Source organism: Microtus oregoni, unplaced genomic scaffold (assembly GCF_018167655.1).
Source record: "Microtus oregoni isolate MIOR12 unplaced genomic scaffold, Mior012 000000F_ref0000247, whole genome shotgun sequence".
NCBI lineage: Eukaryota > Metazoa > Chordata > Mammalia > Rodentia > Cricetidae > Microtus > Microtus oregoni.
In genome coordinates, this window is record NW_024543059.1 from 2,778,976 (window position 1) to 2,799,344 (window position 20,369).

Here is a 20,369-nt window from a genome sequence, read left to right on the forward strand (position 1 = left end):
ACTCAGATAACTTGTTCATTTATCAGCCCGTAAGGTGGAGGAGACCTGAACTCGAGCCCTGGTCTTCTGGAGCCCAGCGCTGGGCACAGTCACCGCACAACCCTTCACTAACTTCTATTAGACCTGGAAGTCACAGAAGCCCAGTGATCCCAGACAGACGTCCGACTGAGGATTCTCCATATGCTTACCTGTTTTGCTGCTGCTGAGGCCAAATCACTCTGCTTTAGATATAGGGGGGCAGCCACATTCCACAGCTTCTCCTGCAAAGCCTACTCAGACAAACGAGAGAGACAGGCACAGCGGTCACAAAAGGGACACAGAATTGAGATCTGTGCTTTGATTGAGAATTTAGCATACTGCGGGTTTCCTCCCATTCCTTGCACTGTCTAAAAGCGAGTAAGCCTTGCCTACCTACCGCAGAGGTGTGCGACAGCTGGCGCTCAGATGACTAGCAGGACAATCAGCTGCTGCACGCTGGGCCCTGGGGCCTTGTTCACAGGGTCACTGCATTAACCCGAGCAGCCTAAACTGTCCGGCTTCCAACTGAGATTCCAACCCATGTGTGGTGTCCTTTGACACACCCTACCACTATCCAATGTGTAAAACTCCCAGCCGGGCAGCTTTCCTAGAGCCTCCTCTCCCAGCTTCTCTCCAATCAGAGCGCTCACTGAGAGCCACAGGTGTCACTCCCCACCCCTCTCTATCACCTACGCAGGTCTGGGTACCAATTCCACCTATCTCTGCTGTGGGTTTATTTCAGGGAGTTTCTTCTCCATCTTTTGATTTCCTGTTCTTTTCTTCAGAAAGGGTGACCTTATGGATGCAGCCCAGGCTGCCTCAAACTCATGATCCTCCTGTCTCAACTTCTCTAGTAGGCACCATCAAACTTGGCTTCCAAGGACCTTCTAACAGCGCAATGAATGACTTCATAGAAACCAGACTAACCCTGTCTAAAAAACGCAAGTCACACACGTCATTTTCAATTTTCTAGTAGGCACGTTTATAACAGAAAACACACTGGCAAACTAAATTTTGGGGGTGTTTATTTCAACATGGTCTCATCCTATAGTCCAAGCTGGCCTTGAACTTGGCAACCTTCCTGCCTCAGACTCCTGAGTACTGGGATTGCAGGTATGAAATATTATGCCCAGCTCAGTAAAAATGTTTAAAATAAATATAGTCTACTTGGGCCAGGTGTGTAGCACACACCTTTAGTCCCAGCACACAGGAGGCAGAGACAGGTGGATCTCTGTGAGTTCAAGGCCATCCTGGCCAGCATAGAGACCCTGCCTCAAAAAAAAAAAAAAAGAAAAAAGAAAAAAGAAAAGAAAAATTAAGAATATGTATAGAGTCTATTTAATTCAGTATACTGCCATTTTAACAAAAGTGGTACCTTTTTCTGTTTTGTTATTGTTGTTTTGTGTCTGTGCACCACACACACGCCTGGTGGCTTTAGAGGGCAGAAAAGGGCACTGGCTCTCCTGGAACTGGAGTTCTAGACAGTTGAGAGCAACCTATGGGTACTGTGGGCACTAGGAACTGAACCTGGGTTCTCTGAGAAGAACAAGTGCTGGCACCATCGAGAGAAGAAGACAGGAGATGTCATCAGTGGACCGAAGCCAGGACAGGTCCTGAAAGGCTCCGATGCAGGGCCCAGTTGGTATTCTCAATTCATATTCTAAAACCACAAGCTGGGGCCAACAAGCAAGACTTTACAGAAGAGTAGGTGGCAGTCAGCAGGTTGTTAAGGGCAATGACCAGTTACTTTAGCTATTTCTCTAGGTCATTCGGTTCCAGGTAGCGAGTGAAGACATGCTTGGTAGTGTAAGCAATGCTTTAAGTGAACTGCTAAATAAATCAATAACTCAGTACTTTCTACCCTATGCTACCTCAAGCTGGCTTCCCTTTCACACCTGCAACGTAAAGTAAGTCTCAACAGTCCAGTGGGTACTTTGCACCAAGGATCAGTGGCCACACCTATTTGGAAGCACCACACTGAACAGCAGTAGAAAACTGTTACTTCCAATTATTTCTCATGTGCAAGTTTCTACATAAGTGTGGTTGGAGCAGAATGCTTCTGTATTTTTTTTTTGAGTACATAATATTATACTGTAAGTATTTTCCCGCCCACCACAGACCATACGGCTGAGAATAGCCACAATTTATTAGCTCCTCCCTATCACAAACACACTCCTGGCTCAGGTTCTAGGCTAACAAGAGTGATCAGCACAGTTGAGCAATGTCTTCTCAATCCCCTCTTTTGCTACTAACAAAAGTGGATTTTGTTTTGCTTTTTTCAATAAGACAGGGCCTCGCGCCAGCAACCTGTCCTTTATTCCCTTTCCCACTCTCCTGTCTCCAAGTGGCTCTCACATGCGCCAGGCAAAGGAAACGTTCTGCTGCTCATTTCTATCGCCAGCCAAGTTTAGTATGGAGGTAGTTTCACTAAGATGCCCAGGCTGGCAATGAATCCTGCTGCTTTGGTCCCCCAAACGGGCAGATTACAGGTCTGTGCCAACAAAGGCCTGGGAGGTTGGCCCTTTTAAGAGAAATGAATTAGCCTTTGACAAACAAAATCAAAAGCAAGTTCAGAAAATAGCATGCCAGGTGGTGGTGCACACCTTCAATTCCTGCACTCGGGAGGCAGAGGCAGGCAGATCTTTGTGAGTTTGAGGTCAGCCTGGTCTACAGAAAGAGAATTTCAAGACAGCCAGGGCTACACAGGGAAACCCTGTCTCAAACACCACCATCCCCTCTTCACCAAAAAAGAAAGAAAGTGTGGGGGCCAGCCATGATAAGCTAAGAAAGGACAGGTCACCCAAGGCAAGTTCTTATTTCCAACCGCTATCACATGCCAGAGTAGAACTCGGCACTGGATAAATTTAATAAGAGGCCTGAGTCTCGGTAGTTTACCCTGAGGCAATACCTGGTGCCAGGACCTGACCACCGCCCAAGAATAGACCATTCAAAGGAAATACCTAGAGCTGGAGAGATGGCTCAGAGGTTAAGAGCACTGGCTGCTCTTCCGGAGGTCCTGAGTTCAATTCCCAGCAACCACATGGTGGCTCACAACCATCTATGAGATCTGGTGCCCTCTTCTGGCGGGCAGGCATACATGCAGACATAATAAATGAATGAATGAATGAATGATTTTTTTTTTTTAGAAAAGGAAATGCCTAACATTCCAACCGCTGTAGATAGGATCACCTGCCAGTGCACATTCACCAGGACACCCCTAGACAAATGTCAGCCAATCAGAAGTCCGGAACCTCAGAAAACCCTCACCCCCATCTTTACTACTATAAAAACCCTATTCTAATTGAGCTCAGGGCTCTCCAGTTATTCCAATACGTTGGACATGGAGAGACCAAGTTCGCAAACTTGACTAAAATAAAGGCTCTTTGTTTTTACATATGGGACTCAGTTTCCTTGCTGGTTTTTGCGGGAACTTCGCGGATTTGGGCATAACAGAAAGAAAATAGTATGAAAGTTTAAATATGAGGCTAATCCCACTAAATCAAACACTTAATGACCCTAGTATCCTTCTCTTTTGGAAACAGGGTTTTATAAGGACCTGTCTATTGTCCTGAAACTCCGAATCCTCCTGTCTCCAATTCCCATCGGTCCAAATGCTGGGACTATAGTGTTCCTGTTTATCTGGTGCTGAGATCAAGCCCGGGGCTTGGGAATGCTAAGCAGGTATTCTACCATCTAAGCTATGTAGCCTTTGCTCCAATCTTCAGGATTTAAAACTTAAAATCCGCCCTAATTTGTTGTTGTTTGGTTTTTCAAGACAGGGTTTCTCTGTGCAGACCAGGCTGGCCTCAGGCTCAGAGTCCTGGGATTAAAGGCGTGCAGCACCACACCTATTGTTCTAATTTGAGAACGATAAAAGATTTCTCCTAAAATTAAATTTCCCATATGTGCTGGATAGTTTTATGTCAACTTGACACAAGCTAGAGTCATCTGAGAGGAGGGAACCCTGATTGAGAAAATGCTTTCATAGGTGTAGGCAAGGCTGTAGGGCATTTTCTTTTTGGTTTTGCTGTCTCTGCCTCCCTCTCTCTCTGTAAACCATGCTGGCCTCGAACTCAGAGATCCACTGGCCTCTGCCTCCCGAGTGCTGGGATTAATGACATGCGCCACCACTGCCCAGCTGCATTTTCTTAATATATGACGGAGGGCCCAGTCCATTGTGAGTGGTGCCATCCCTGGGCTGGTGGTCCTGGATTCTATAAGAAAGGAGCTGAACAAGCCATGAAAGCAGAGCTTCTCTGTGGCCTCCGCATCAGCTCCTGCCTCCAGGTTCCTGCCCTGTTTAGTTCCTGTCCTGACTTCCTTCAATGGTGAACGGTGATAACAAGATGGAAGTGCAAGCCACACAAACCTTTTCCTCCTTCTGGTCATGGTCTTTCCTCACAGCAAGAGGAAGCCTACCTAAGACACTGTATGTGTTCACACTTATTTCAATAGAGACATGTGATTTTCCCACTGCTGGATGGCTTCACAGAACAGTTTTTCCACTTAGGGTCTCAAACACTGCTGATCATTCAAGTCCATTCTTCGCATCAGAATCCATAAACACTGAATCCAAGCAAACCTTAATAAGGAGCAGCTGACACTGAAGATAGGCAGCAGAGAAGTCGGCCACCCCTGCCAATTCAGACTGAAGTTCTCCAAGTCTCTGCAGATCTCTATAGTAAAAACAAAACCAGAACACAAACAACTCAGACACAAAACAGCAAGTCAGACAGTGCAGAGGGTAACAAGTAATGTGGAGATCACGTCACACTGTTTGACCACACAGCAGAAATTACCTATGCCCCACAATATTCATTGCCATGTGGACTATTGCATTGAACCGCAGTGACTAAAGATCTATGACAGAAATACTAAGTATACTATGGTACATCCAATAAAATATTTTACAGCTAGCTGGGCGGTGGTGGCTCATGCCTTTAATCCCAGCACTTGGGAGGCAGAGGCAGGCGGATCTCTGTGAGTTTGAGACCAGCCTGGTCTACAAGAGCTAGCTCCAGGACAGGCTCCAAAACCACAGAGAAACCCTGTCTCGAAAAAGAAATATATATATATATATATATATATATATATATATATATATATTTATATATGTATGTATATATATGTGTATGTATGTATATATTTTACAGCTATTAAAAAACAAGTTGATAATGCTATGTGATGGCGCATGCCTTTAATGCTAGCACTTTGGAGGCAGAGGCAGGCAGAGCTCTGTGAGTTTGAGGTCGGCTTGGTCCTAGGACAGCCAGGATTATAAAACAGTCTCAAAAAACAAAGCAAAACAAAAGTTGATAATAAAGTATAAGACCCCAACTATGTAGGAACTGTACATGAGGAGAGGGCCAGAGAGACGGCTGAGGAGGTTACAAGGCACCTGTCACCAAGCCTGACTACCCGAGTTTGATCCCTAGGACCTACCTACATGGTGGAAGGATAGAACCAATTCCCAAAAGTTACCCCATACACAAAAGTAAACTATCATCAGTAAAACAGCTTCAAAGTTCCATGGGTAAAAATACACAGGGGACAGCTGGTTCAGCGGGTAAAAGCTTTTGTTGCTCTTGCAGAGGATCCAAGTTTGGTTCTCAGCACCGAAATGGTAGCTCACAATCATCCTCTTTTTCCCCGCCTAGGTAGGGTTTCTCTGTATAGCCCTGGCTGTCCTGGAACTCACTCTGTGGACCAGGCTGGCCTCAAACTCACAGAGATCAGTCTGCCTCCCAAGTGCTGGGATTAAAGGTGTGTGCACAACCATCCTTAATTGTAGTTCTAGGAACCCAACAACCTCTTATAACCTCCAGAAAACAGCAGCACAAAAGTAGTACATATAATATATATATATATATATACACACACACACACACACACACACACACACACACACACACACACAGATATATGCAAGCAAAACATGCACACATGAAAGATAAAATCTATAAACATTATGCATACATACTCAGCCATTCTCCACTTCATTACTAATTGACCTGATTTTGTTTAAGGGAAGACATCCTCGAATCCACTTCTAGGTAGTGAGTCAGATCCAACTAAGTCATCTAGTACATCTCATCCTATGGATGAGCCCCTGGGACCCTCCTGTCTGTGCTCTCAAAAGCTAGGGTTGGGCTGGAGAGATGGCTCAGAGGTTAAGAGCATTGCCTGCTCTTCCAAAGGTCCTGAGTTCAATTCCTAGCAACCACATGGTGGCTCACAACCATCTGTAATGAGGTTTGGTGCCCTCTTCTGGCCTGCAGGCATACACACAGACAGACTATTGTATACATAATAAAAAAATATTTAAAAAAAAAGCTAGGGTTACAGGCACATGAACTACATCTCAATATATATATATATATATATATATATATATATATATATATATATAAATGCTAGAGATCTACACTCAGGATCTTTCCTGCACAGAAAGCAAGAAAGTTATCTCCCTAGCTATTTTTCTGTTCCTTCTTTTTCTTCGTGACAGGGTTTCTCCGTGTAGCCTTGGCGAGCCTCAAAACTCATTCTCCTGCCTCTACTTCTTGAGTGCTGGGATTAAAGGCATGTGCCACCACCACCTGGCTAATTTTTCCAAACTCTTAAAAATCCGCTTCCTAAAATGAATATCATATATTAGATTAGAGACTCCCACTCACCCACCGGGTAAATACCATGTTCTCTGTTGGAAATGGACAGTCAGGTTTTAGGGTTATAGAGCTGACTCCTAGTTTTATGGGGTTTTTGTTTGTTTGTTTTTAAGATTTTTTTTTTGAGACAGGGTTTATCTGTAGCTCTAGAGCCTGTCCTAGAACTCGATCTGCAGACCAGGCTGGCCTCAAACTCACAGAAATCTACCTGCCTTTGCCCCCAACTCCAAGTACTGAGATTAAAGACCTGCATTACCACCATCTGGTGCCTCATTATTTTTCAATGGCAAAATAAAAATTCTGTATAAAAACAGAAACCGTAGGAAAGCTGAAGGCTTGGATCACTTGAGAAGCTGCTTTGGACACAGCAGACTTTTGTGGCTGTACACAACTGTCCATTGAACCAGCCCCTCTCTTCAACCTTACGCAACCTCAACGGCAACCCAGGATAATTGATGCTGCTTCCTAGAGGCCTTGCTACTAGAAGGAAGTGCCCACAAGCACGCACAGAGCAACTGATAGCCAGGACTGAAGAAATGAGTGTCCATGGATAACATCATCTCATGTGTTTGAGTGGCCTGGTCCATCCTGATGTCAGTCACGCAAAACAAAAGACTCTGGGCTATCCGCATCCATGAAGCAGGATTCTGGTGGCCAGCTAGTCTCTGCAGTTCCCTTATCACAGAGACGTTCAGAACCACTCTATTTCTGAAGCAATTACTGTCAGCAAGATTCTGCCCTGTTACTACTAGAAGAACACTGCCAGGCTGATCATGTGCTGACGCTAGTCTCCTGCCCTGCGGTGTAAACCGCTGCTCTCAGTGCAACCCAATCAGCCACAAGAAGCCTCACCTACAGGACAGGCAAAGTGGAAACTTGCTGGCCCCCGGCACAACGCTCTGTGTCCCCGGGTTTCCTCTGTGCACCTCTCTTGCCCACAAGCCTCAGGAAGCCGCAGTCTAGACGCCCATCAGAAGACGGGATTCTCTCAGCGGATGGCACAAAGAGCACCTTCTGTGGGCAGCTGTACTGAGCTAGGCATTTCCTTATCGGAGTTCATTTACTCCTCACTCCAGGAGCTGTAGCTAATCCGTTCCACTGAGCATGAAACCAAACACTAACATTATGTGGTCTGCCCAATGTCAGAGTTAAAAAATGTCAAAAAGAGGACACAAACCAGGCCTGTCTGAGTCTAAAACTCTCTTCTTTTGATCATTAACCTATAATAAACACTCCATTTATTTATTTGCTATTAATTTTTTAAATTTATGAAACATATCAAATAATAATGAGACAAAACAAACCGAAAAACAGCTATAATGAACCATATTTCTACAATGTGATCTGGCAGGGCAACAATGCCCCTCTCAGAACACACATTAGCAACCCCTGGTCCATAAAGGCAATAAACATTTAAAAAAGCCAGGCATGGTGGTGCACACCTTTAATGCCAGCACTCAGGAGATGGTTAGAGGTAGGCAGACCTCTATGAATTCAAGTCCAGTCTGATCTACATGGCAAGCTCCAATATCCAGGGCTACACAACAGAGATCTCGTCTCAAAAACAAAATACTCTGGATGTACAGATCAAATGTCTTTGGCTACACTTTCCTTTCAACCTCTTCTACGCTCTAAAAATCAAGGTTACAGTCGTTCTCTTTGTGATCTGAGCTTGTGCTTTGGATTTCACCTCTCCTTATGCTGAAGGTTTGAACTCCGGACAAACCGTTAACCAGATAGGAAGCTAGAAAGGCCGTGTTTTAGTTCAGGACTCCACATCTGGTTAGTGATACTCTTCCCTCCCTCACCTGATTGACTTCAGGTCATCTCTTAGATCAGTGGTTCTCAACCTTCCTGATGCTGTGACCCTTTAATACAGTTCCTCATGGTGTGCTGACTCCAACCATAAAATGATTTCTGTAGCTACTTCATAATTGTACTTTTGTTACTGCTATGAATCGTAAAGTAAATATCTGTGTTTTCCGATGGTCCTAGGCAACCCCTGTGAAAAGGTCATTCAACCTCCAAAGGGGTCACGACCTATAGGTCGAGAACTGCTTCCCATTCAAAGAAGGCTTAGGTGAACCTTCCTTTCTTCTAGAGACCCTGCTTATCTACTATAGTAGCAAAGTACAATTCTATATTTTCTATTTATCCAACTAACTCTCACGAAACTAAGAGCCCTCATAATAGGGACTATCTGTTTACCACTATGCCTCTCCTACTAACATAATACCTGGCAAAAGAAAATACAGGGTGTGCATGAATAAACCCCAGCTCTTTTATAGAAGTGCTGTCATGCTGAATGTAAATACACAATTCCCAATTCCCACATGGCAGCTCACACCCATCTGTGGTTCCAGTTTCAGGTGACCCAACACCAATGCACATATAAATGAGTAATTAATTTTTTTTAAACTATTTTTTTAAAAGATTTATTTATTTATTTATTTATACATACATACACACATACAGTATCCTGCCTGTAGGCCAGAAGAGGGCACCAGATCTCATTACAGATGGTTGTGAGCCACCATGTGGTTGCTGGGAATTGAACTCAGGACCTCTGGAAGATCAGTCAATGCTCTTAACCGCTGAGCCATCTCTCCAGCCCAATAATTAATTTTTTAAAAAGCTCTGAGAGCCAGGCAGGCAGTGACGGCACGCGCCTTTAATCTTAGCACTTGGGAGGCAGAAGCAGGTGGATGTCAGTGAGTTTGAGGCCAGCCTGGTCTACTCATGGGCACTGGTGACATCACAGAATCCAGGAGATCAGGCCTTTGTAAGTCATCATCTGAGCATCTAGACACAAAGCAGTAAACCATGTCTCTAAAACGGCATCGCTCTGCTGAAGTCATCACTATTGTTTATAACAAGCATTTCCAAGTTCCTAGAAGGCACCCCAGACACAGTGGTGAAGACAAAGTAGTTATGCAAAGCTCAATAAAATAAAATAAAATAAAATAAAATAAAATAAGATTTCCCTGCACTCGTACTGGACCATGTCCAAATTTCCACAGATACAAGAACTTGGCTGCAAGGGCAGTGACTACGACAGGAAAGTTGTTTTACATCAACAGTAACAAAAACGTGGCCCTGGTTGACTATTCTGTATAAAAAGCCAATTAACACTTTTTAGCAACTATAAAAATAGTAATTTTTGAAGTTGGGTGTGTTGGTGCCTTTATTCCTAGCACTTGAGAGATGGAGACAGGAATCTCTGTGAGTTTGAGGCCAGCCTAGTTTACATAGTAAGTTCTAGGATAGCCAGGACTATGTTGAGAGACCCTGTCTCAAGGAATCATCACTCTTTGAATGTACATACGCGTGCTTACATATGTGCACAGGTGTGTTCCGGGTGTCATCCACAGCACCATTCACCTCCTTTGAGACAGAGTCTGTCTTTGGCCTGGAGCTCACCAATTAGGTTAGACCCAGGGCTCTGACTGTCCCTAGCTCACCAACACCCAGCACTGGTCTAAGGGTCTGGGCATTGAGTTCAGGCCCTTACCTCAGGGATCATCTGACCTAATCTCTACTTAACACAGGAAATCTTTCATGACTGCATAATCCTCAACACAAACTTGGGAGTCAGACCCTGGCCCTGACATGTCTAGCAAACTGGGATGCCTGTTGAGCAGAGTGGGCTCACAGCTGCTTTCTCTCCCAAGTTCTCCGGGGAGTGCCCAGGGCTAGCCACAGCACTAGCGCAGTGGGCCGTCACTTAAAGATACAAGGGCTACTGCAGATGATGTGGGTTCAGTCCACAGGACTCAGAGTGGAAAAAGAACCAGCTCCTGCGTGCTAGCCTTTGATCTCCACATGTGGGATGGAGTACGCACACACACACATGAAAAACCACAAATAAATAAAAACACCAGATCACGAAGGGAACGCACCCCAGCAGGTGTTTACCGAGAACCTACTAACAGTCACAGCACAGCTAAAAACTAAATCGACTTGTTTTTATGCGTTCTGCATTTGCTTTAGTGCCAATAAAACAAAACTGTCAAGGACAAGCCCTAAATGCTTAATTAGATGGGAATGAGTCAGGAATCAGCTTATTTTCCTGGGCTCAGGGCCAGCAGCCTCTTTTAGTGGCCTCCAAAACTAAACACTATCATGGAGAAGAGAAAAACACAGCGCTGAGGCTCACTGCACATGAGCTATCAAGAGCAGGGGAGCGTGGCTCCCAATCATGGCCGCCCACAGTGTACAAAAGGGTTGGTCAGATATGGGTCACGTGGTCTAGCAGAGCGTATCGGGTATTCCCCAGGACCTTCCTTTATTACCAGATACTAGTGCCATTATTACCCAGATACTAGTCAGCTAGGACAAAAACTACTGATCCAGACTCGCCAACGCTAGATATAACCACATGATTTATATTCCAGTCAACACAGAACACTAAAGGCACCTCTGGGGCCTACCTTTCAAAATAAGCCAAACAGAATGAAGCCCCTTTCTTGCCCTTTCCTTTCTCTCACAGGCAAAAGCAGACTAGAAAGAAGGAGAGTGAACTGTCAGGCAAGGGAAGACAAGGAACAGAGGACAGACAGGAAAAGTGAGCCTGGATCCATGATGATCTCAGCCCTGCAGGCCCAAGGGAGGGTGAAACTCCTGCCTCGTCAAACCACTGCTTCTCTGCATTTCTGTTACTCATCTAACAAGAAAGAAAAGTTTAAAATACCTGCTTTTTAACTGTTTTTGTTTTTTTCCTGAGACAGGATTTCTATGTAGCCCTGGCTGTCCTAGAACTCACTATAAAAACCAGGCTAGCCTTGAACTCACAGAGATCTGCCTGGATCTTCCTCCCAAGAGCTGGGATGAAAGGTGTAAGCTCTTTGTAACTTTTTCTATTTGCTCTACTCTTTGACTCATGAATAAAACATCACTAAAAAATAATAAACAAACAATTACAGGGGCTGGAGAGACGGCTCAGTGGTTAAGAGCATTGCCTGCTCTTCCAAAGGTCCTGAGTTCAATTCCCAGCAACCACATAGTGGCTCACAACCATCTGTAATGAGGTCTGGTGCCCTCTTCTGGCCTTCAGGCATACATGCAGAAAGAATATTGTATACATAATAAATAAATATTAAAAAAAAATTACAATCTAACCTAAGTATAAATAAAATCTCAAAACCACTCAGGAGTAAAGGCCAACACTCAGAGAATCTGGATAACTAACAATGGAATTCAAAGCCATCAGGCTGAGCAGGACAGAAACGCTAGCTGTCAGAGGAAGCAGACAAGGATGGCTCACCTGATGGTGAACTCCAGCAGCTCCTGGGCCCCCTGCGGGTCTAGGTGCTGAACACTGTACACCCTGTCGAGGCTCTGCTGCAGGAACTGCTGGGAAGGGTCTTCATGGGGGGTGATGGCAGGAGAGACGGCTGATGACACCAGTTTTCTCCCTGGCAACTAAAAAATAGTGGAACAGCAGTATCAGCAAATCCTGTGGTCGGCTTATGGCATGGCCAATCACTCACACACGCACGCACACACGCAGACACGCAACAGAGGCCGAGAGGAAAGATGGAGGGAAAAAAAGGAGGGGAAGAACACAAGGCAAAAGACTAGGAAGGCGAGCACCAATATAAATGAGAATGCTAACCCAGCCTATCCAATACCATAGTAGGAAAAGAGAATTATATCATATTTCTGTTGCTGAGCTTAGGAATAGTACTAAAAGTTAATCTGTGTGTTACATTTATTTTTAAGACTTGTGTTTCATTTCATGGGAGTGTGATGACTTATTCCCAAATCAGCTTATGAAGCATGCTGTAAAATGTTTTATAGGAAGGTAATTGTAATTCCTGTTCTAATCGTTAGAAGTAGTAACTTCTAAGATTTAAGAAAGAGATGGAGGGCCAGTGAGAAGGCTTAGTAAGTAAAGAAACTGACCGTCAAGTCTGAGATCTTGAGTTTGTCCCTGACATGGCAGGAGAGGCAACTTCCAAAACGTCTTTTGACTACCCACATACAGAGACCCTAGGGAGAACTGATTCCCACTAACCAGCTGGCTTCTCCACACGCATGCCCAGCATGTGTGTGCTCTGCACACACACAAATTACATAATGTAAAAATAAATATTACAAGTTTACTCCAGTCTAAAATATATTTTTTTTCTTGCCTAACATTATGTAACTAATCCTTAATTGCACGCTCAGCACAGAGAGAAGTGAGTGAAGGAGGGAGCGGGGAAGGGGGACATGGTTGGAGGATGTGAACATAGAAGCACAGGCACAGAAGTCCAGCGCGGCAGCATACGCCTATAACCCTAGTATAGGAAGACTGAGGGAAAAGGATTGCAAGTTTGCTGGGCAGGGGTGGAACTCGGGAGGCAGAGGCAGGCAGGTCTCTGTGAGTTCGAGGCCAGCCTGGTCTACAGAGTGAGTTCCAGGACAGCTAGGACTATTTACACAGAGAAATCCTATCCTGGAAAAAAAAAAAAAAGGATTTTAAATTTGAGCTAAGCAACAGAGATCATCTCAAAAACTGTTTAAAGCACAATAAGAAAGTCCAAGATAAAAAGAGAATGGTGGACGGATGAATTTTTGTAGACCATATAGTCTGCTATTTAACCACCACAAGGCACCGTAAATCAACAAAGCAGAATACTTTCAGCTTACCCTCAGGGCAGGAACCAGATGAGAGAGGCTGTCTCGCAGGTAGGCGTAGTGCCTGAAGGTGTGGTCGGAGAACAGCGCCGGCATTGTAGGGCAGGTTTTAGCAGCATTGAAGATAAGAACTAAAACTGCAATGTCTGGTGCACAGTGGGTTAAGTGAGTTTAGAAACCCATACATACATAGTCTGCTGCCTTAATTCCCACCGCCAAAGTTCCCATTAAGGCCACAATTTCCCAATAATCAAAACAATTTTGATTTGCAGTTCAGGGCTAGGTACGACCCAGTAGGTAGAGTGCGTGCCTAACAGGCAAGAAGCCCTGGGTTCAATCCTCAGAACCACACAACGTACTGGGGTGTGCCTGTGAACTCAGGAGGTCGAGGCAGATGCCAGGCTCGAGGCCAAAGTGAGGCAGATAATACCTGTCTAAGCAAATACACCAACTCCAAGAGATGGTGAAAACAAGCAGACTTAGGGGAGGATGCAATGGTCCCCTTGTCCTCACTAGTTTCAGTGTGTCCTATGTTCCAATAAGGATCCCTAAAACTCATGGAGGATCTGGGTCTGCATATGAAGCAAAAGGAGCCTAGGGAGAGTGATAATGTACTGGGGTAAACACACTACCGTTACTAGAAAACAATCCAAGTCCACATCATGCTACACGAGGAAATCAAAACCCACTGAACTTGAACTACAAGCATAGTGAGCATGCAGCCTAGCTCAGAACTGCGCCTCCCTCGGGCCAAACGAAGCATGGCTCAAGACACAGCGGATTACACAGGCTGTAAAATCAGACGTGTAAGCTTTAGGGGCAGACCTGTACAGCCTCACGATGTGGCTTGCCTCATGGGAAAGTCCTACATCACTTCACAGGTGTGATGTCAACAGCTGGGATAGATCTCATTCTTTTTAATAGGCAAATTGCCTTTAAAAATATATTTATGTATTTTTTGTGTACTGAATTTGTTTTGCCTGCAGCTATGTCTCTGTGAGGCTGCCAGATTCTCTGTAACTAGAGTTACAAACAAGGGTGAGCAGCATCTCTCCAGCCCCCCAGATCTGATCTTTTTGAGTTACTTTCAGTAACTCAGTTTCTTGGGGCTGGAGAGAAGGCTGAGCGGTTAAGAGCCCTGGCTGCTCTTCCAGGGACCCGGTTCAATTCCCAGACCCACATGGCTGCTCTTGCCTCTCCGTAACTCTGGTTCCAGGGCTTCTAACACCCTCACACGGATCTACACGCAGGCAAAACACCAATGCACATAGAAATAAATAAAACTAAAAATAACAACAGAACTTAAATTTTTTCAAGGGTCAGTGGTGGCACACACCTGTTGTGGAGATCACCTTAACTATGTCGAGCTGCGTTACATCTTTTATGCTGCATTTGTTTAACGATGTAGGATGTGTGTTTAATTATGAAAAGAAGAGTTCCATTTGTTTCACCTTGCCTGCATAAGGCACCTGATTGGTCTAATAAAAAGCTGAACGGTCAATAGCTAGGCAGGAGAGGTCAGGCAGGGCTGCCAGGCAGAGAGAATAAATGGGAGGAGAAATCGAGGCTTGGAGGAGGAACGAGAGAACGAGGGATAGGCCCAGGCAGAGGCCCAGCAGCCGCCAGGAAAGCAAGGCAGACAGAAAGAGAGTAAGAAAGAGAAAAAGCCAGAGCCAAAAGGTAGATAAAGAGAAACAGGTTAATTTAAGTTAAAAGAATTAGCCAGAAACAAACCTAAGCCAGGCCGAGCATCCATAACTAATAAGTAGTCTCTGTGTCACGATTTGGGAGCTGCCTGGTGGCCCAAAAGAAAAGGCCTGGTACACACACCTTGAATCCCAGCACTCAAGAGGCAGAGGCAGTTTGATGAGGCCAGCCTGGTCTACAAATCAAATTCCAGGACAGCCAAGACTATATAGAGAAACTGTGTCTTGAAAAACTAAAAGAAATAAAGAAATAAAATAATAACAAAGATAAAATTGTGTGGCAAATTAGTGATAAAATGTACAAAATATATAATGAATATGTGAAATGCGAGAAGGGGTAAATAAAAGGCAAAAATGCTTGTTGCTATTAAATGGCAAAGATGAAAGCAATGAAGGCTGAGAATGGCCACCTCTCTCTCTGGCACTACCAGTACAATTCAGATCTCTGCTACGACTGCAGGGCCCACCTGAGCCCAGCAAAGAGGATACACGCCGGGTCATCCATGTCTGGCTCAGCAGTGTCAAAAAACGGGTGGGTGCTCAAGAGCTCGGGCACCAAAGGAAGCACAAGGGTCGGATGCCGGCTCCCCAGGAACTTCAAGCACCTGAAACGAACAGGAACGACATCAGCACATTAGCGAGTGTCTCATCCACATTCCACACTCTACAACTTCAGGCACATCACCAATCCCTCAGGAACTCAGCTGGCTCCTCTAGAAACGGCGTTTACAGAACAGAGGAGCTCAAATGCAGTTCCTCCAGCTTTCCTGTCAAGAAAACTGACTCCTTAGGTACCAGGGCAACGGTAAGATGCTAAGACAAAGACCATCCAGTTCCAGGGCTGTCCGCTTCGGCTCAACCCGCCCATTTCCCAGCAGCTGGTCCGCTAACAGTCAAGTAACTCAGTTCTGGTCACTGGGGCAAGATGAGAAGTCTGCTGGGAGCTGTCAGTAATGACTTTCTAACCACACACAGAAGCACACGAGGGCATCTCTTTCTCTGGGTCTTCCGAGGCTGGCTTATGAAGCAACCGTTTGGCAACTGTGAGCTCATCAACCAGGACTCTCAGCCTGACGAGATGGTCAGTCCTGAAGCTCACTCATGGATTGCTATGTAAAGATTAGATTTATTAAGATGTTTTGAGCCAGGTTTTCTGTTTTTTGATTTTTAACTTGAAGTCAAAACAACACAACTGATATCCTAGGGGATGTCCTAAAACCATGCAGCCTTGGGCAGGCTGTTCATAAAGCAGGGTTTAAATGAGAAAAAAAAATGCAAAGTTTTTAAGAGTGTCATTAGTAAGAACCCAGTTAAAAAAAATAGCTATTACAGTGAAAGGGGCGGACTTTTCCAAGCTGTGTAAAACTACACACGAGGCAACTGTGTGTTTTTTTGTTTGTTTGTTTGTTTGTTTGTTTTGATTTTTCGAGACAAGGTTTCTATATGGTTTTGGAGCCTGTCCTGGAACTAGCTCTTGTAGACCAGGCTGGTCTCGAACTCACAGAGATCCGCCTGCCTCTGCCTCCCGAGTGCTGGGAAACTGTGTGTTTTTATTTTTTTTTATAAGTTTTGGGTTAGACCTGCTAACAGTTTGGCTAAACTGAATTACAAAGAGGGCTGAAGAGGTGGTAAAGAGCTTGGCACACAGCCTGGATGGATGCCTTGAACACCCACGCAAACAATAACGAAACACAAAACTGAACAGTTAGTGCCTGTAATCCCAGCACTTAGCAGACTTAATCAGGCTGATCCCTGAGAGCTTGTTGGACAGAGAATCCAGGTAACAAGGTCCAGATTCTGTAAGATACCCTGTCACAAAAAAATAAAGTGAAGGGAGTCAGAGAGATGGCTCAATGGTTAAAAGTACTGGCTGCTCTTCCAGACAACTCAGGGTTTGAGTCCAGCACCCACAGGGCACCTTCCAGTTCCAGGAATTTTAAGGACCTCTAAGGGCACCAGGCATGCATGTGGTATGGAGACATACATACATACTGGCAAAACATCAATATATAAAATAATTTTAAAATTTTACATAAAGTGGAAGCAACACTGAGGAAGATACCCAACACTGACTTTCACACACACACACACACACACACACACACACACACACACGTGCGCGCGCGACAGGACTCAGAGACCAGGAGCGGATGGATTGGCAGAAGAGAGGAAACACCAGGACCAGGGCTGGTTAGAACATCTCTTCTCTCAGAGGACCTGACTTTATCAGCACCCACAATGAAGCTTACAACCATCTGCAACTCTAGTTCCAGGAGATCTGACACTCTCTTCTGACACCAGGGTTACATGGGATATACACACATGTAGACAACACCCTCATATACATTAAAAAAAAAATACCCTAAAAACAAAAAACGCTTTAGGGACCATTTGTTAAAAAAAAAAAAAAAAAAGCAAAACAAACAAAAAAACAGAAAGTACTTTTTCAGCATCATATTTCTTCTTTTGTTTCTTTTGGAGTTTTAAGATAAGGTTTTTCTACACAGCCCTAGCTGTCCTGGAAGTAACTCTGTAGAACACACTGGCCTCGGACTCAGATCTGCCTGCCTCTGCCTCCCAAGTGCTGGGATTAAAGGCATGAGTCACAAGTGCCAAGTCACAAATATTTTTTATTTTTATATTTTACTTAAACTTTTGTTTCTGCTTTAACTTTTTTTAAATGGTTTCATGTGCATGGGCTGTTCTGCCTACATGGACGACCACGCACCACGAGGACCCCGGAGGCCACACGAGGGCACCAGACGCCTGAGGACTGGAGTGCAGACAGCTGTGAGCACCATGTGGGTGCCGGGAATAGAAGCCAAGTCCCAAGGAAGCACAAAGGCCAGCTCTCCAGCCCTGACAAATCTTATTTAATACAAACATCTCCCAATAACAGCTTCCACCGTGCGGCCATCCTTCACTGTGGGTCCCGCACTTCCCAACAGAGCTGGGAACCACCATGTATCCACCCCATGCTGAACTGAGCTTAATCGGGCTGCACAAACACAGGGAAACGGTAAACAGAAAAGCGGTCATCAGAACTGTGATCTACAGCCACTGAAATACAATCCAAGTTCAATCCCCAGAACCACGTGGTGGAAGAAGAGAATGACTCCCACAGATGTCCCTTGGCCTTCCCACACTCACGATGGCGCGCGCGCACACACACACACAAACACAAAAATACAAACTACAATTTTTAAAACGTGATCTAGAATGAGACACCACAGCCTGCATCTGCCAGGAGCTGAGGATGTGGCGGGGTGGCAGACTGCCTGGCTACCACACGGCAAAGACAGGCTCTCTACCATCTACCTGACACTGACATCAATAGAGGTCTGTGTGTACATACCCTCCAGCACCTTACTTAACCCACGGGTAATCATTAAGAGTTTTCCTTTTCTTTTCTTTTTTGTTTTGTCAAATATGGTTTCTTTGTGTAGTTCTGATTGTCCTGAAACTTAGTCTGTAGACCAGGGTGGCCTAGAACTCAGAGATCCACCAGCCTCTGCTGGTATTAAAGGCATGTGCTACCACAGCCAACTTAGCAGTTTTTCCTTTTTCTCCCCACTTCCAAAAAACTTTTATTTGTTTGTTGTTTAATGTATATGAGTGCTCTATCTGCATGTTCAACTTTGTGCTAGAAGAGGGCACCACATTTCATTACAGATGGTTGTGAACCACCGTGTGGTTGCCGGGAATTTAACTCAGGACCTCAGGAAGAGCAACCAGTGGTCTTAACTGCTGAGCCATCTCGCCAGCTCAGTAGTTTTTCTTTTAACATGAATCCCCCCTTTTGGAATGACTTCATCAGATAAGTCCAGTGAAATATGTAAAAACCTGAAACATATATTTTATATTGCACATATACAGTGCACACATACAGGTATGCATGCATACATATACATATATATACATATATACATATACATACATATACATACATATATATATATATATATATATATATATAGAGAGAGAGAGAGAGAGAGAGAGAGAGAGAGGTTAATAAACAGTATTAATAGTGTGGCTGAAGCCAGTGAAGCTAGTGGAGAAAAAACTGAAATTTTCTACTCGTAGATCAAATAGAATTTTTTGTTTGTAGGTCAAGTGCAAGCTCTGCCTGAGCGCAATGCTGATGGCTGTAGTGCTGGACATGTGCAGACAGACAAGGGCAGTGTACGAGAAAAGGGAACCTCGGCGTCAGCTCTCCAACCCTAAAGTCTGACCTTACCCGACATACTTACCAGGTGGATGGGTGGGAACCTGATATGGGATATTCATTTTAGGAAGCAGATTTTTAATAAGAGTTCGGAAAAGCTAGCCAGGTGATGGTAGCGCATGCCTTTAATCCCAGCACTCAGAAATTAGAGGCAGGTGGAGTCTGAGGCAGTGTGAATTCCAGCACAGCCAGGACTACACAAAGAAACCTTGTCTTGAAAAACCAAATAAAAAAAGATGAACCAAGCGTCTATCAGAGGTGAGATTGAGGACCGCACCTAGTCATGTAAGCGGTACAGTTGGTTACTACCGTATGACGGACTCGGTAAATGAGGTAAGTGCCCTTACTTCCATATGGAGTCCCTGTCGGTAGGGTACTTGGTTAGGTTTTTCAGCAGCTCCACTAGGGCAAGATGAATGCCTTCCTTTGTTGAAACGTTGGTACAGCACAAGAGTTCGTGGAGGGCCTCTCTAATATCCCTGGACGAGTCCTTAAAAGAAAGGAAATAATTAACAATAGAGATTGCTAGCAAACTCAGGCTCCACCTACCTTCCCCTGTCTATAACTACCTTTCCACATAGGGTGTGCATTCGAAAAAATATTTAGAAATTTGCTAACTAAAATTCCAGGGAAAGCCGGGCGGTGGTGGCGCACGCCTTTAATCCCAGCACTCGGGAGGCCGAGGTAGGCGGATCTCTGTGAGTTCGAGACCAGCCTGGTCTACAGAGCTAGTTCCAGGAGAGGCTCCAAAGCCACAGAGAAACCCTGTCTCGAAAAAAAAAAAAAACTCCAGGGAAAGACCTCATTTTATTGATCTAAGAAGGGGCCTTGCCTTCTTCTATTTTCTTTCTGTTTGTTTGCTTGTTTATTTATAAGGCACGGTCTCTCTCACTATGTAGTCTTGGTAGGTCTAGACCTTGTTATGTAGACCACGTTAACCTCGAATTATAGAGACCCAACTGCTTCAGCCTCCTCAGAGCTGGAATTAAAGGCATGCATTACGTCACCTGGCTTCTCCATGTTTTGAGGCAGGGTCTCATATATCATATAGTCCAGGTTCACCCTGAACTCTTGATCTTCCTGCCTCTTCTTCCTAAGTACTGGGATTACAGCTTTGACCCACCATGCCCGGCC

General features: G+C 44.7%; 1 protein-coding gene across 1 annotated transcript in view; it reads right to left on the minus strand.

Annotated features, from left to right (window-relative positions):
- Positions 1-20,369, minus strand: part of LOC121446933 (integrator complex subunit 4) — a 57,110-nt gene that overhangs the window by 11,220 nt on the left and 25,521 nt on the right. Inside the window, exons 12-17 of the mRNA XM_041649835.1 lie at positions 19,583-19,725; positions 15,500-15,615; positions 13,317-13,450; positions 11,947-12,104; positions 4,601-4,694; positions 189-269 (exon numbers count right to left, since the gene is read on the minus strand). Coding sequence (XP_041505769.1) covers positions 189-269; positions 4,601-4,694; positions 11,947-12,104; positions 13,317-13,450; positions 15,500-15,615; positions 19,583-19,725 — 726 coding nt within the window. The remainder of the gene's footprint in view (positions 1-188; positions 270-4,600; positions 4,695-11,946; positions 12,105-13,316; positions 13,451-15,499; positions 15,616-19,582; positions 19,726-20,369) is intronic.